The 17,433-nt window shown below is 36.8% G+C and overlaps 1 protein-coding gene across 2 annotated transcripts; it reads right to left on the minus strand.

Annotated features, from left to right (window-relative positions):
• Positions 1–9,393: 9,393 nt before the first annotated feature.
• Positions 9,394–16,614, minus strand: LOC127851469 (uncharacterized). Of its 2 annotated transcripts, none has more exons than XM_052385282.1 (6): positions 16,560–16,614; positions 11,637–11,929; positions 11,194–11,489; positions 10,490–10,585; positions 10,168–10,311; positions 9,394–10,011 (listed from the first exon to the last, which is right to left on the minus strand). In XM_052385282.1, exons 3-6 carry the CDS (start codon positions 11,323–11,325, stop codon positions 9,670–9,672), a joined length of 714 nt encoding a protein of 237 aa, XP_052241242.1. In that variant the 5' UTR covers positions 11,326–11,489; positions 11,637–11,929; positions 16,560–16,614; the 3' UTR covers positions 9,394–9,669. The 2 variants fall into 2 exon arrangements, with proteins under 2 accessions (XP_052241242.1, XP_052241241.1); XM_052385281.1 differs by lacking the exon at positions 16,560–16,614 and adding an exon at positions 12,796–13,529.
• Positions 16,615–17,433: the final 819 nt, after the last annotated feature.

Raw genomic sequence — 17,433 nt, forward strand, 5'->3', positions numbered from 1 at the left:
GGGGTGATTTTGAGTTGCATACCTTGTTATATATATATTTGATAGTGAAATTTTTTTTTTCAGAAAAGTTAATTTTTCGTTATAATATGATTATTTATCATTCAAAATGATGTTTTCACTAATTAATATCATAGCCACACGCTAACCACCTGTGCGTTATATCATAACCACTTATTTAATTTTAATTGATAACTCAATTTCCACCCTAAAATCCATCTATACCAGCTGCTTGTACTGGTACTATATTTACGACAATGGCGTCCATTTGCATGAATGTAATGAAATTCGCTAGTTTCAAAAGCCCTTCGATACTGAAAACATAAACCCTGAATGCATGGACATCAATATCTTTTGCATAAAACGGCAGTTTGTGAACGTCTGCATATGCTCTACATTGTTCCCAGTTCGGGAATGTTTTTACTTGTATATAACCCACTGCAGAAACGGGTCCAGACATTTCTATGCACAATATTACCTCGAAATCTCAATAGACGAGTTAACGCGTGACGTCACACGCACCTGCAAAGTTTAGACTCCGCCCACTGGTTTGCAAAAGAGGTGCAATTTATATAAGCGCATATAGAGAAGGTTGACGAAATCTTCGTTTTTAATGATAATCATGCACAATATCAAATATAATTTTACTTATTATGTCTGAATAAAACATTAGCATGCAATGAAATGAATCTTTGGAACGATTATATTGTTGTTATTATTATTTGTTTTTACTGACAACGAACTGGGGAGTGGAACACAAACTAAGAGCTCGGTATGTGGTTAAACAAAAATCTCTCTACTTGGCACTTAATCGCGACCATTTTTAGTTAAAAAATCTCAGAAATTGAAATTCTTTCAGAATAAATTAAATTAAATTAACGAAAACAAATAAGGATAAAAACAAACAACGAATAGGTCAATCGTATGTACGCGACATAGGGTAACTGATTTGAACCTTTATGTGTCTGGAAAAACTTACCTTCTTACACATTCAATAAATTCTATTGTTTAATGTAATTGTTTTCTTTAATTGTTCACACTAATTTTGGCACTCTTTGTTGCAGCATGTATATCCCGGTGTTTAATTGCACCTTTGTTATCACAAACCGATTATCTCGTTATGATCGGATACTGTCCAGACAATTACAAAGAAAACATGGTGTCATAAACCCAGGGACCTATACTTGGGCCCCTGCATAAACCACATGTTGCAGACGAGTGTCTGGTCAGTAAACGTAAGTCACGAAACCTCAATGTCGTCTGTTGGCATATTGAGCAATCATTTAAGCCACATTTTAAAGCTAAAAATACTGATAAGTTAATTTTTTTTAATGAAATATTTTAACAGTTTAACAAAAATGAAGACATTTGTCGGAAATGTATGAACGGGAACGAGTGTATATATTTATTAGCCAGTTAAACTTAATAATACATTGTTTAATAACTATGCATTTAAATATTGTGCAATTTTACTCATATGCAATTAAGGTATTTAACGGGTACCAGCAAAAGTAAACTCCGCTATTATGTGTAAAGATTGTACATTACTGCAGGATCCGAAACACGATCATGAACATAAGCAGTCACAAAAGGGGCAGTTAGATAAATTAAATATATGCATTTATCATAACATGCTATATTTTTATCACTCCTTATTACTAATAGAGATTTCAATATACATGCAAAGACAGTTAAATTTGCGTAATTAATATGCAGGGTTTTTCCGTTTGTATGGTAAATTGAATTTATATTCATTCAATCTAAACGAAACGTAAATTCATTCAATGTAAAAGAAAATTACCACAATATTTAAAAATAGTACTATATTCCGCTTTTTAGGGCTTTGTTTTATACTTGATTAAAAGCACCTCTGACTCGATCGATCGCTGATGAAATAAAACACTATCCACACCACTTAAAATTATAATACAATTAATATATATTTTATTAGTGTTGAAATATAATTTATTCAAGTCTTATTATCAGAAAGAATACGGCTAATTTATTGTTTTGTTTTGTGGAATTGTCAGTATTTAGTCTTCCGATCACGTTTACTCTATGCTAATAACTACTTCGTATTTTTATGAAGAGGACATTTTATTTGTGAATATACATTTATTTGGTACTCAATATGCTATAGTTGCACTTTTTTAAGAGTTTTAATGTTTATTTCGTTTTTATTATCAATTTATTTACTAAACAAAAGCCCTTTATACATGTTTTACGTTACTGTAACCAGTGTTTTTGCCAACCAGTCAGTGCGCATGCGCGGAAAATCCCGAATGTAAACAATAACAATTAACTCGTCTATAACCAAGTCACGAGTCAGTGTGCGGCGGCCATGTTGATTTTCTGCGCATGCGCCCTTGTTACCCGTTGACAGCACTAACATGCGAAACTAGCCAACTCGTACCTAAGTCAACAACTACCTTGGTCAACTCGTACCCGATATGGTTAACTCGTACTCGATTTTTGGTCAACACCTTCCCCACACTATTCAACTCGTACCCGATTTGGTCAACACGTACCCCCCTAAAAGTTATTTCTATATATCAAAGACGTGAAGTTTTTTATATGTTTTTTTTCTTGCTTTTTGTGAATTTTTTGGTAATGTAGGTAACGGCTATAAATATGTGTAAAAGTTTAATTCTAATAAAAACTATTGTCATCGTCATAATAGAATTTGGCATTAACCTTATTTTTGCCAGTACTTTAGACAACATATCAGTGACGCTTGATTTGATGACATGTATAGCCAATAAAATGCACTTATGTTTACAGAAGCAGCTTAACATATTGAAAAATAAATAAAAAAGGTGTGTTTATTGTATTTTTTTATATTAAGCAATACCGAATGCTTCATATAAGTCCTTATCATTTCGAAAAGAAAAAGGAATTTAATGGATAAAAATAAGAAACAAAGACATTTCCATCAAGACTATTTGTATACTTTTAGGAATAACACTTGCTCAGTACAACATAATGGTGAACGGCGTAATCGAACCCCTTTTGTTTGTGTGCCATGTAGAGAAAGGCCACCGGTTGAGGTCATGGACGTGTCTCTCTGTGACGACAGTATCTCGGAATCCGAGTCCAACAATGAGTCTGTGCCCGAGTCCGATCATGAGTCCGTGCCCGAGCCTGGCAAAGAGACCGAGTCTGAGACAGTAGTAAATTGTCCGAGCTCGAGTCTGGCCAAGAGTCCGAGCCCGATTCTAATATGGACACTTTTGTGCACGTGACAACGTAAAACAATTTTCTAGCTGAAGATGCCTCGAATTTTATTTATTTGGTGGTGGCTGCTTTCTGCCATTTTATTGGCGTATAAAAGGGTTTGAATGACGCCAACACAACACGCCGATGGCTCCGACCCTTAAACTTTTCTAGCGCGTCTATACAACGCTTGCAGAGATGAAGATGCCAAAGATGTGTTGCTACGGCGTTCCAAACGCGCTCTCTTCAGTGCCTCTTGCAGACGTCATATTCGATGTATTTGGAATGAGGTCGAAATAATCGCGGCGACATGGCGATCTATGCTTAGTCACTGCTCGAAACGTTGCTGGCGACTGCATAATGAGCACCTTTGCGTTATGCATATATTTTGGCGGTCGTGAGTGCGCTATGCAAAGGCCGATATGCTGCAATTGGGGTGTAATGGTTCAGCGACATAAATAGAGCTTTTTCATTAGCGAAAGTAAATACATGAGTACGCGATAGTATTACATACGCAGGCGATAGTATTGATCATGTTCGCAATAAAATTAGGACAGCAGGCTATAGTTACTATGTCAGAATGATATAGCTAATACGTGCGCATGCGATAGCTATTACGTGTGCACGCAAGAGTGATAACGTGCGCATGCGATAGCTATTACATGCACACGCGATATCTGATCAATGAGAATAGGTGTCTGATGATTCGTTAATGTTTACGTACGCTCCGGAAGTATTTATAAAGTGATTGCTTATCACATAGGGTACGGGTTTTATAAGCGAATATTTAATTTCATAATTGTAAAGAATTGTTAATGTGACACTTCGAGTGCATAGAACATCATTTACAGTAGTAAATTGTTATGAATGAATATATATATATATATATATATATATATATATATATATATATATATATATATATATATATATATATATATATATATATATATATATATATATATATATATATATTATATACAAGAAATTCAAATATCGTCAATGACACTAGTTGCGTATAGTGAACGGTTATTATAAGTGTAAAATTCAATTTCGACTGCAGACGTCTATCGCAATCGTCCCGTGGTATTTACCTCAGTATGGACACACACACACACAGCACACTTATAGTATGTCACGATCGTCCCGTGGTATATTTACCTCAGTATGGACACACACACAAGTTTCAGGGATGGGACCCTAATTTTGATTCCATTTACCAAGTTTCCCTAAGTTTTAAACATGGCCAAACAACATCAGCCAACCCACGACTCGAACCCCAAAATCCACGACCCTTAATTAAAAAACAATAATCAGACTTTATCCTGTGTACTCGGATCTTCCCAACTAGCGAACTTCTTTGGCTTGAATCGGTTTAAGCTAGTGGCCATAATTCAGGCTCAGTTTATGGTCATTATATGGGCATTGTAGGAAAGGTCCTGACAGCGCGCGTCAGGGTCTGAAAGATTTTTGATGATCGAACCTTCCGTTCAAAAGTTATTGCCCTTGGCGCAATGAGTTCTGAATTAAATGTTGTTATTTTCTGCTTTTTGATGAATTTTTTTTTCTTCTTAGTGTTCAAAGCTAGACCCCTTATTTTGGGTTTGTAGATGCAGGGTGTAAATCTCTACAAGCCCCTGTAATATGCCCGGGGGAAAGGGGGGGGGGTAATAATGAAGTTGTGGGCCTTGAGAACTCCGATTTTTATTGTGTTTTTTAGACAGCGGGGTGTTTGGCAATGTCTGGTGATTTTATTTCGCAATTTAACTGACATTAATTAATATTGACGGAAAGATAACTAAATTTCCAACAAATAGACACTTGAAAATTAAAAATCGGCCAAAAAAATAAACGTGCTACACGAGTTATAACGTGCTGGAGCCACTATTTTTGGGTTACAAAGCACTATAAGTGAGAATATACACCACTATTAGGCACTATTTACCAACAGAGTACCGTGTAACCATATATACCGTTGAAAAGGTCTTTAAAAATCAGGCAGGATTTTTAAAGCATTATACAGAAATAACAGTTTGTGTTCCGCGGGGAGCTGATAAACCTTTTTTTTGGCTTTTTTCACCTCATTTTTATACAATAAGAATTGTTAAAACTACTAAACGTGATATTTAATGCCAGAATATGGTATATATGGATAGATATACGTTCACCGGACCTGACGATACCAGATATATGGTTGTGTGACCATTTGGGGCCGGGAAAGGGCGTGTCAAACAGGGGTACCCTCAAATACAATGAGATTTTTGTGTGTTTTGTGCTCTTTATACGGTTTAAAGTGACCAAAGTCGACCATTTCTTGACTTATATTCTTGAAACTTGGCACGATTATTATATTTGTATGCCGGACCGGACAAAATAAAAACTTTGACCTAAATATTGGCCCGGGGGTAGGCTAAGGGGGTCAACGTGACCTACCCTCAGGCGCTGTGTCCATTTTTTTACCATAATACAATGTACTTTTTTTAAATTTCTCATGTCTAGACCTGGAATATTTGGTATATTTAGGAAGGTGTTGGCCCGGGAGTGAGCCCGGGGGGTCAGGGAGGGTTATTAAGCGCGTCACGTGCGTTCTTAAGGTGGTTTTTGGGCCTAAAAATGCCCTTTTGAGAACATATTGTGAGTTTTTTCTCGAAATATATTAATATTTAGGCAGTGGCTAGTCGTACGGCCCCGTACGGCTAGACAAGAGGGTAGCCGTACTGCTCTGTACGTATAGCCTTTCCTATGGAGATTGTCTAGCCGTACAGCTGTTATGACACATAAATATATTGATTAATTATTGATCTACGTGCAGATTCCGAAATTTCTAGCCTTTAGACTAGTTCGTGTAGTCGTCGTCACGGAATTTGCAATCTGGTTTATGTTTCGTCGTGGTTGGAAATCCGATACGTGCATAGTATATAAAGAGTGTAAACAAGGGAGATATATAAATGTAAATTTATTCCGCCAAACAACAATTACAGCAATCAATAGAAATCACAGTTATGGAGTATATAAATACGTATTGTACATGCAAATATCAAATGTATACAATAAATATATAGTAAATAATATTAACTAAGTTAATGAAAATTGCGACATCACAATGAGAAACGTTTATAACAAAACAAATAAAAGGAAACTTAACGTGAAAAGGATAAAAGGATAAAAGAAAAATGGAAACGTAAATTTACAGAAATTTAAAAAAGCATTATAGAACGAAAACAAATAAACATGATTTTATAGCACTTGACAAAAGCAAATACAACATGAAGTTATATACCCTATTTTCACAATATGAGGCACCATTTCACGAAATGTAATGTCGACTATGCAAACAAATAAATCAACGGAACTAAAATGATTGCTTTTTGATGTGTAAAGTCTATTAATGATGCAGCGGCAACAAAGCCGCTGATTATACAGTGTGAATACACTGCCTTATCCGTGTCTTTGTTGTTCGCTTGTATGACAAATGAAGTTGCTCATATCTTAAATGACATGTCACTTTAAAGAAATAATACATGAGCCGCGTTTTGAGAAAACTGGGCTTAATGTATGTGCGTAAAGTGCCATCCTAGATTAGCCTGTGCAGTTCGCACAGGCTAATCAAGGATACCATAAAAGCGGTAAGTGTCGTCGCTGATTAGCATGTGCGGACTGCTTAGGCTTATCTGGGACGACACTTTACGCACATGCATTTAGCCCAGTTTTCTCAGAACGCGACTCACATTATTTACAGAATCATACATTTGTCAGAGACAGATCGTAATGCAAACGCATCTAGTTTTAAGATCTTTAGTAAAGTACAACTTTTTGACATCGAGAATGTGCATCGTTTGAACTTAAAGTCGTATTCAAGCGTGTATCAGACAATCTATACCCTTTATCTAGAACATTTTAGGAGTATCCGATATTGCTGCACAGTGGTAATGGAACCAGCCGAGACACAGGTCGCAGCACACACATCTAGTTTCTAACTCCTGTAAAACTGTACACAATTTGAACGCTGGTACTGTTCAATTTTGCCTGTTAATGCACCATAAGAGGAGAATTTTTTCCCAACAGTTAAAGACACGGCCATTTTCAGTGAACTGATATATTGCTTGTATGAAACCATCTATTTATCAATTGTCTAAAAGATAATTAAATTATTTGTGTAACTCAATTTCAGAGAACTACCTTTGACGGCTGCCTTCATTGAATTTCATAATATCGATGCCGCAACTAAACAGTTTTCACGCCTTACATAGGAACGTCGACTAATTAAAGAATCAAATTAGAAACCGAATTAAATTATTTGTGTAACTCAATTTCTGAGAACAACCTTTCACGGCTGCCGTCATTGAATTTCATAATATCGATGCTGCAACTCTTGTATAAAAGGGATCTTTTCACGGTTTGGTAAATTGACAAAATTGAAATTTTTTGTTTCAGATTCGCAAATTTTCGTTTTAGTTATGATATTTGTGAGGAAACAGTATTACTGAACATTTACCATAGTCCAATATAGCCATTATTTGTATCCTTTGACGATTTGAAAACCTAAAAATTATAAAGCGTTGCAACGAGAAACGATTGAATAATATGGAGAGTTCTGTTGTTGTCGTTTAAATTTACGAAACTACGAAGATTGCTTATATAAGGTATAAAATACTTAAACTGTGCATACCAGGCGGAAAAGCCGAGAGGGCTAATGCGTTTTTACTTCAGACTTACTCCAGGACTCCGGGGGTCACTGGTTCGAGCCCTGGTACCGGCTACTTTTTTTTCCTTTTTTTAATTTTATTCTTAATTTTTTACTGGAGCTTTTAAGATCCAATGTTTACATTTATCAATATAAAGCATTTAATGACAAACTTCAAAATATGCCAAAATCTGTGAAAAGGCCCCTTTAAAGCTTGTCATTTACTGCTTTAAATGCTTTATATTGATATATTTAAACATTTGAACTAAAAATCTCCAGTAAAAAATAAGAATACAATTTAAAAAAAGAAGAAAAAAACGTAAATCTCCACAGGGCTAGAACCACTGACCCCTAGAGTCATGGAAGCTTGGAGTAAAATGTCTCTCGTTTTTACCACTCTATCATCCACGCTCACGTCAAAGCCGGAGGTATTTTTTAGCTATATAAGCAATCCTCGTAGTTTCCCAAAATATCAATTCGCGTCGAACGACGCTTTAATCTGTTGGACAGTCCCTTTAAAACAGTTTTTCACACCTTACTTAGGAACGTCGACTAATTAAAGAATCAAATAGTAAGCAACCGTATTACAAGGAAGCCGTAACAGATGAAGAATTTTTAAACTTTTATGAGCTTAAACAAACTTATTACTGATTAACAACACTGAATGACAATTCTATACTTTATAAGCCGTACGGCTAGACAATCTCCATAGGAAAGGCTTTACGTACAGAGCCGTACGGCTAGCCTCTTGTCTAGCCGTACGGGGCCGTACGACTAGCCACTGCCTAATATTTAATATTATTTGAGTAGATCATGGTGAAAAAATATTCAAGAAAAGTTGAAAAATAAAAATTGTTTTTTAGGATCCTCCCAACTAGCGAACTTCTTTTGCTTGAATCGGTTTAAGCTTGGGGCCATAATTTAGGCTCAGTCTGTCTATTAACACAAGGACCACAATAATATATAATGATAACATAACTTGTGGCAATAGGTGTGTTTTAATTGTATTGCCTTATTTGGTGTTATACATTGTTGAAATAAATGACTGACTGAATGAGTGAGCAAGTTAGTAACTTACTCACTCATTCAGTCAGTCAGTCACTCACACATTTAGTCAGTCACTCGATCACTCAGTCAGTCACTCCTTCACTTCCTCACTACCTTACTCACTCAATCACTACCTCACTCAAAGTCAGTCACTCAATCACAAAGTCACTCACTCAGTCACTTATTCAGTCAATCAGTCATTTATTGTCGCGGATCAAGCTTTTGGTATTAATTATCGGATACATTCAGCCCTTAAATAATATTGTAAGTTCGTTCGCACTTTTGTGTTTGAAGTCTTGTGGCTTATCCCTAGGCAATATTGATAACAACAAGTGAGTGTCTGTAATATTAATACACTGATGTGTGTATTATTTTAATAGTTTCAGACAAAAAACGCTGGGCAGAACCAGTACTAATTATGCATGCGTATATATTGATTATATATAACAGTAAATCAAGTAATTTACCTGGGTAGGGTTAGTAGAACCAGTAGTACCAATATGTACAACATAATAAAGTCACATTCCTGGGTAAAACGAGTTCTTGGCACAGAAATACATTAATACAACGAGAACATATCAAAAAAAATATATACAACAGTTTCCTGGGTACAAAAACCAGTATTGTCAGCCGACACGGGTAATGTAAGCTCATGGATAAGCAACTATATAAGACTTTCGTAACTTGAGATTTTTCACAATATTTCGTAGTTTCTCACGGAGTTGTTTTTATGAGAGCGCAGCTATCTTAGGTGTACGCTTCTCACGTACATCTAAGATGGACACGGTTTTACCCATGTCAACATACTTCGCAATCTCATCAGCAAAAACGTTCAATATCTCGCGAGTCTCGTCCTCCGAGACTCGATGGCGGCTGCTCCCCGTGCTGATGCGCGACGTGGTCGTGGTTGTGTATGGGTCCTCCTCGTCACTGGAGGACACCTGTCGCAGCCTCTTCCTGGACACGACACGGATCGGTACCGATGAGGATGATGATGACTTGCACTCGCTCTCCTGCCTTTGGAAATACTGGGCATCATCCAGTGCACCCTGGGCATCCTTGATTTCCCCCTATAGAAAATAGACATAATACGTGTAAATATGTATTTTCGTATATTTTAAGAAAGCTGAAAAGCGTATAGATTATATAAGTAAACAAATAATTGGCTTATCGTACATTCATGTATCTTATCATTGTAAATCGTGTTTAAGCATTATTAAGCTTACCAGGGAATCCGTCAGGCTGGTCTCCAAGTCTAGGGCCTGAGTGTCAGTTTCAGGGTCAGGTTCCAGGGCGGCGACCGACGGCATAGGGACATTTGTGTCGTCGTCGCTATGATGCGTGAAATCATGCCCATCTGTTTCATCGTACTGTTAAAAATAAATAAAACACGTGTAAGAAAATACATTCGATATTTGTAAAGAAATCTGCAATGCGAATTGATTATATAAATAATTAAATCAGCAGCTTATTGTACATTTCCATATGGTGTCGTCATCATCTGAGAATGTTAATCGTTAATCGTGTTTGATTCTCTGTAAAGCTTACCATCGTTTCCTCACGCTGTGATTGCTGCTCCGGGGCGGCGGCGGAGGGCAGAGCTACGCGTGTGGCTGACAGGCAGCCATGGATAGTGCAATCGGCCTGAAAAACATTCAGCTGAATAAGTAGCCGTCGGAAAAGAGTACAAAGTTAATTCATGTAAACTAAACAAAAAACGAGTACTTAAAAGTGTGCTTAATGCAAAACATAATTTAAGTGATTATAACTTTTTTATTTACGCTTGAAATTAAAAAAAATATTTTTTTTTAAAATAAACTATAAACTGTTTTTGTTTTAATAATACAAAAAAACAACAAAAAAACATATATAATGTTGTTTTTTTTAAAAACATTAACAGTTTATAGTTTTGTTACAAATTTTGTTTAAATTTTTGAAAAAAAGAATTAAAAAAAGTTATAATCACTATAATTATCTTGTTTTGCAAAAAAAGCATTAAGCACCCTTTTGACAGAACGTCAAAACACATTAAAAAACTACCACTGGAAACCTTAAATTCTATCGAAATAAAACAATAAGATAGTGAAATCTATATGATGTTGTCACGTTGAACCCGAATCCGTTGCTACTTTTGCGATATCTTGACCCGTTAAAGGATTATTAATTGTAAATGGTGCGGTTCGAGAATAATGCATCGTTTATCTAAATGCATACATATCCATAATCAAATCAAATCCTATGTCTAAGCTTACTTCCTCCACCGTTGTTGCTGGTGCATGCTTTCTGTCCCCGGCCCACTTCAAGAAGGCCCAAACCACTGTCAGGGCGGATCGAACTGTTCCTGGCTGGTAGGTCTTGGTTAGGTAGTTGTCATGGACCTCCATGTGTCCTCCTCACACCAGCATGTCCGCCAACATGGCCCCCTCAGTCTACCCGCTCAGGGCCAGGAAGCGGTTCAGCTTCATCTTGGACTCCAGACGCTTCGCCACGTTGTACTGCCCCCGACAGCACGTGGCCGCGTGCATGATGAATTCTTCCACAATCGAAACTGTAACAAATATTATTGAATGATATTCTATGCTACAGCTTGAAATTGCATACAATTTTACTTACAACTGATTAATATAATTCCTAAGTATTCAAAATGTATAATATATTAATATTTTTATAATATTTTTTTATCTTCGTTACTTACAGCTTTAACGACCAAGCATGACGCGGGAATGCGGGCCGAGGCTGAGACAGCACTCCCGGGTGAGGAAGGTGTTCAGTGTCTGCTCGTCCTCCGAAGAGCTCTCTTCTGGGCGTGGTGGCGGCAGTGGGTTGGCCAAACTGTAACCGGCAGCATACCCGGACACGGTTGCTGACCTGTACGCTGTGGCGGAGTCAGGCACCTTCCCAGATATAGTCGCTGACCCTCGCATACAGCGTCGTGATACCTTGCAGGCTACAGATGGGGCATGGCCTCGACATGTGTACGAGCTTTTTCTGAAATAAAATTTTGCAATGTGTCGGAATGCACCTGGCTATGAGCACGTGCTTATAAATTATGCACCCAATACGCTTATTATAGTGCTGTTACTTAATAGTAAAGAATACATTTTAAATAGATGCATATCAATGAACGCCGAATAATAAAAACAAATCAAATTACGTGGCCCAGGAAACTGAAAAATAAATAGTTTTAAACAAAATATAATGACAATCTTAATTGATATATCATACTTTTGTTTTTACCTCTTGAAATGCATTTCACTGTTATACAGACTCGCTATTTACATAAGCACCGTTTCTAGGAATACCAGTAGTGCTATATCACTATTACCTTAAGTAAGCATATACACAGGGGTTTAAGTTTAGAAACCTTTGTAGATGATAATACATACAAAATATAAAAGCACAGGGGTTTCACCGGGTAAAAAAAAGTTGTCGCCACAAACTTCGTTGCGTGAAACAAGTTGGAGCCAATCTTTCATTCTTTGTTCATGATAATGTTAACAATAATTTATATTGACACTTTTCAGTCAATCAACATTATGGTCATCATGAAGTACATGTAGAAAAAACTCCACTCTCGTGATTAAAATCATTCATGATAATTGTAAATAATAGCAAATATCTATTTTATATCACTTTATTTCAATTCATTAACTATTGTCAGCACTGTTGACAGTTTCATTGGGTCACGAAAATATATGACAATATAAAAATAAATTTACTTGCCGAGTCCTCATATAAGCATTCTATATTAAGATTGGAACAATATGCACAACTGAAATAACATATACTTCAGTGATACATGAACCAGTTCTAATGAAATCTTTCAAAAAGAGTAAATAATCACATTTGTTCACCTTATTAACCACTTTCTTCTTGGGCGTTGTCCTCATTTTCTTATTTTATTAATAAATCCACTGACATCAGCTGAAACCTACACCACTGTAGAAGATAATGTTATATTATTAAATATAACACACTAGAAACACTGAAAACAGGATCCTTTTTTTGTAAGAAAAAAAATGTAAAAACTTGAGTCTGAAAACAGTAGGTGTGTGCTCCTACCTCGGATTTATGACCGGGCGCATGCCTAAGGGAAGTAACTGCTGTGAGGAGTTTGTCGGTTTTGGTACGATGGTTCCCTGTTGGTGCTATTCTGTTCCCGCTTTTCAAGACGGGAACCACAGAAACCAACCAAATATCAGAGATGAACGTCAAGTGTGTGGGGTCACACTCTGACACACACAAAAGTACTACAACGTTATTTCGAGGTACCCGTGGAAACGAGCCGAAAATGTGGAATATGGTAATGACAAGCGTTTGGCGAGGTACACGTTCCGAGGTAACGGGAAAAAGTACCTCGGTAGTTTTTGGTACCTCAGTACGTGGGTGTGTTTTTCAATGAATTACCTCGGCATGTTAGGAATACAGACACACACACACACACACACACACACACACACACACACACACACACACACACACACACACACACACACACACACACACACACACACACACACACACACACACACACACACACACACACACACACACACACACACACACACACACACACACACACACACACACACACACACACACACACACACACACACACACACACACACACACACCACACACACACACACACACACACACACACACACACACACACACACACACACACACACACACACACACACACACACACACACACACACACACACACACACACACACACACACACACACACACACACACACACACACACACACACACACACACACACACACACACACACACACACACACACACACACACACACACACACACACACACACACACACACACACACACACACACACACACACACACACACACACACACACACACACACACACACACACACACACACCCTTGTTTGTATAGGTACCATTCCGGGGACCATGACTTTAACGTGGTTTTTGAGGACATCATTATAACGCTGTCCTTTCTCTACTACAAAATCTATAAATACGCAGATATAGATAGGAAAGAAAAAATTCTATTCAAAAATATGATACACGCAGTAGTAACCACAGAAAACACTTCGAGGTCCTCTCTCACTTAGCTATATTTATGAGGACATCGAAGCGAGGACATCCTTCATTTGCATATATCACACACTGGACAACTACATACAACACGAGGACCCTTATTTGCATATATCGCACACTGGACAACTACATGCAACATGAGGACCTTCATTTGCATATATCACACACTGGAAAAGTTCGGACAATTTAAGGACTTCCAACGCGAGGACCTTCATACATACAATGTGCAGATTTTAAAGGACAACACATACATATATTCGCAGACACCTGGATCAAAGTTTCCAATTAATTAATCGATATTATTTAACAGTGTGCTTCATTTGTTACATCGCCATTGATGCTTGACATCAGCTCATAATCGAGCTTTAAAATAATATTGCTAAAATCAGTCTTTTACCTCCAGGTTTCCATGGGTTCAACCATTCTTATCCCGAAAGAAATCAAAATTGTTGCTGTAAGCGAATCCCAATATCAGTAATAGTGTCAATACATGCGTAAATCTGCATGTCATAGTTCTAAGACAATAATGAGCAGAGGTGGTGTGTACCATAAATAGATATTCAAAACACACTTTTATAGGTCGTTAGAAATATTCAGGTTCGCTCACAACTGTTGACATATTGGAATTCATAATCCACCTTCTTTATGCCTCAGTCACAAATTATCCGGTCGCCGGCCGATGTGTCCGATCTCCATGCATCGGGAAGACTGGACACGTCGGAGCCGTCCGCCGTCCGATGAGTGACAAAGTTTAAAACCTCAGTCACAAATAGACACCGATCACCGTCCGATCAGCGGCCGACGTTTTTTTTCCGCTCATCGGGCTGGCGCCGAATTTATATTTTTTTATAAACAACTGGTAGCAAGATGAGTTGCAGATACTTGGACTCTTTTGACCAGTTAATTCTTTTCAGCTCAATTCATCAGTGAAAAATGCCCATAATATCACTTTAAAGAACACACTGATAATGTCGTCGTCAGAGATGCGAAACTAACGACCGCGTTGTAGAACATCGGGCCAAGACTCACCCATGGAAACCATTCGGCAAACCTATTTTGCTTTTCGAGTTAAAACTCGAAACACCTGCATTAGATATGAGTCGCAAAATGTGCGTAAAGCGTCGTCCCAGATTAGCGTGTGCATTAAGCCATGTTTCCTATCATGCGACCCTCGTATATCTATATATCAGCTGTCAAGAAATCCTTATCAGTAAGTACTGCATCAGCACAATTCATTTGAAAGACAAAATGAGCCTCGCTCTGGGAAAACACATGTGCATGTCCTTTCAGCGCAGTGGTTGGTATACACGCTTCTCACCAAGGCGATCCGGCTTCAATCCCAGACTCAGTTGTTGGCATGATGCGAGTGATTTAGTTTCTTAACTATATTGTAAACGTTTGTTTTATAATGCAGAACTGTACGATAGAATTAAGAACATGATATTGAAGCGATAGATGCGGAATGTTATGTCCGTAACATTTAAAACATAAATAAATTATTTATTTATAAAAAAAATAAAAATAACGTTGAAATAAAATAAACAGATGTTTAATTTTATATGCCTATGACCACGCTGATCACGAATTCGTTGGAATTTTTAAGATATCTACAGCCGTTCAAAAGTTATCAATTTTTAAAAAATAAATAAAAAAATACATATGTATCATATAATGAAAAAAAAATATTTTTTTTTGTTTTCAATAAAACATAAACAGTTTATAGTGTTGTTTAAAAGTTTGAAAAAGAAATTGAAAAAAGAATTAAAATAAAAAAGTTATAATGAAAAAATGTTTTGCATTAAGCACCCTTTTCTCACGCAGTCCTATTTACCTGCACAAATGAAATACGCTCGCTCGCTAGCTCGTTCGCTCCATCGAAATCAACCAATAAGATAGTGAAATCTCTCTGAATTTTTGTCGCTGAATCCGAATCCGGTGTTAATTTTTCGATATCTCGACTCGTTAAAGAATTATTGAGTTTAAATTGTGCATTTCGATAAGAATGCAGCACCCTTTTAATAGAAGCGCAAAACCCAGTACACCTTACATTCCAGGGAAATAAAACAATAAGATGGTCCAATCTATGTGATTTTGTCTTCCTGAATCCGATTCCGGTGCTACTTTTCCGATATCTGGACCCCTTAAAGAATTATTGATGTTTGACTGATTGGTGGTTAAGTCTAACCATTATATGTAAGCATTTGTTGTATTTTGAACTCCGGAAAATAATACATTTCATTACATCTAATCGCTGCATTCAAGATTTGAGAGTTATTTATCTCACTAACACGGACGATCATGTTAATAAATGAATGGATGAATAGATAAACAAGACAATGTGAATATAAACAATTGTTAAAGTGATAGTATGGGCATTTTTTCACTGTTGAATTGAGCTGAAAAGAATTAACAGGTCAAAAGAATTAGTTAAAATGTGGTAACTGACCCATTATCTACAACTCATCTTGCTACCAGTTGTTTATAAAAAATATGTATTATTTTCTATATTTTACATGACTCACCCAGTCCTCTAAGCCGAAACGATCCGTAAAACAAAATTGTGTCTTACTGTCGTATGAACGAATCTGCATGAAAACTACATTTAGACTCACATCGTTCATCGAATCATTTCTGTCGTCAGTTGTCAAAACGAAAGTACGGTTGACATTCAAATGGATTATTTTGCTCTTTCCAGCATATTGTTTTAGTATGTTGATGCTGCATTAACAAATATAAGTGTATATGAAGTGAAAACACCAGAAATAAACACAACGGTTGCGATAGACGCCTTCATACTGTTAGATGCCCATAATATAACTTTAAGCTTCCAATACAAAGCACAGGGAGAACCCAGGGACGCATTTCCAGAAGTTTCGATACGTTCATTATTATGCCTTAATGGTTAAGAATACATTTTAAATAGATGCATATCAATCACTCATTTAGTCAGTCACTCACTCCTTCACTCAATCACAAACTCACTCACTCAGTCAATCAGTCATTTAGTTTCGCGGATGAAGATTTTGGTTTTAATTATCGGATACAGTTAGTCACGGGTTCGATCCAAACTGAGGGTTGTTTAGATCTCCATCAATGACTAATAATTAATTTGGTATTTAAAAAAAAAGTGAAATTAAAAAATAAGTCTATTTGAGACTTGACCGTGAAAGGAACAAAATAAAATGAACCAGGTTTTCTTTAAAAAGGGACAAGATAGAGACATATAGTTACTGAAAGCCATGGACAGTTTATACGCACCCCACTTACCATTCAGCCAAAAAGTAAACTTTCATCATTAACCCTTTGCATGCTGGGAAATTTGTCGTCTGCATAAATGTCGTCTGCTGAATTTCTAAAATTAGCATTTTCTTCGATTTTTTTCAAAGAATACAATCA

The sequence above is a fragment of the Dreissena polymorpha genome, chromosome 11 (assembly GCF_020536995.1).
Source record: "Dreissena polymorpha isolate Duluth1 chromosome 11, UMN_Dpol_1.0, whole genome shotgun sequence".
NCBI classification, from domain to species: Eukaryota; Metazoa; Mollusca; class Bivalvia; order Myida; family Dreissenidae; genus Dreissena; species Dreissena polymorpha.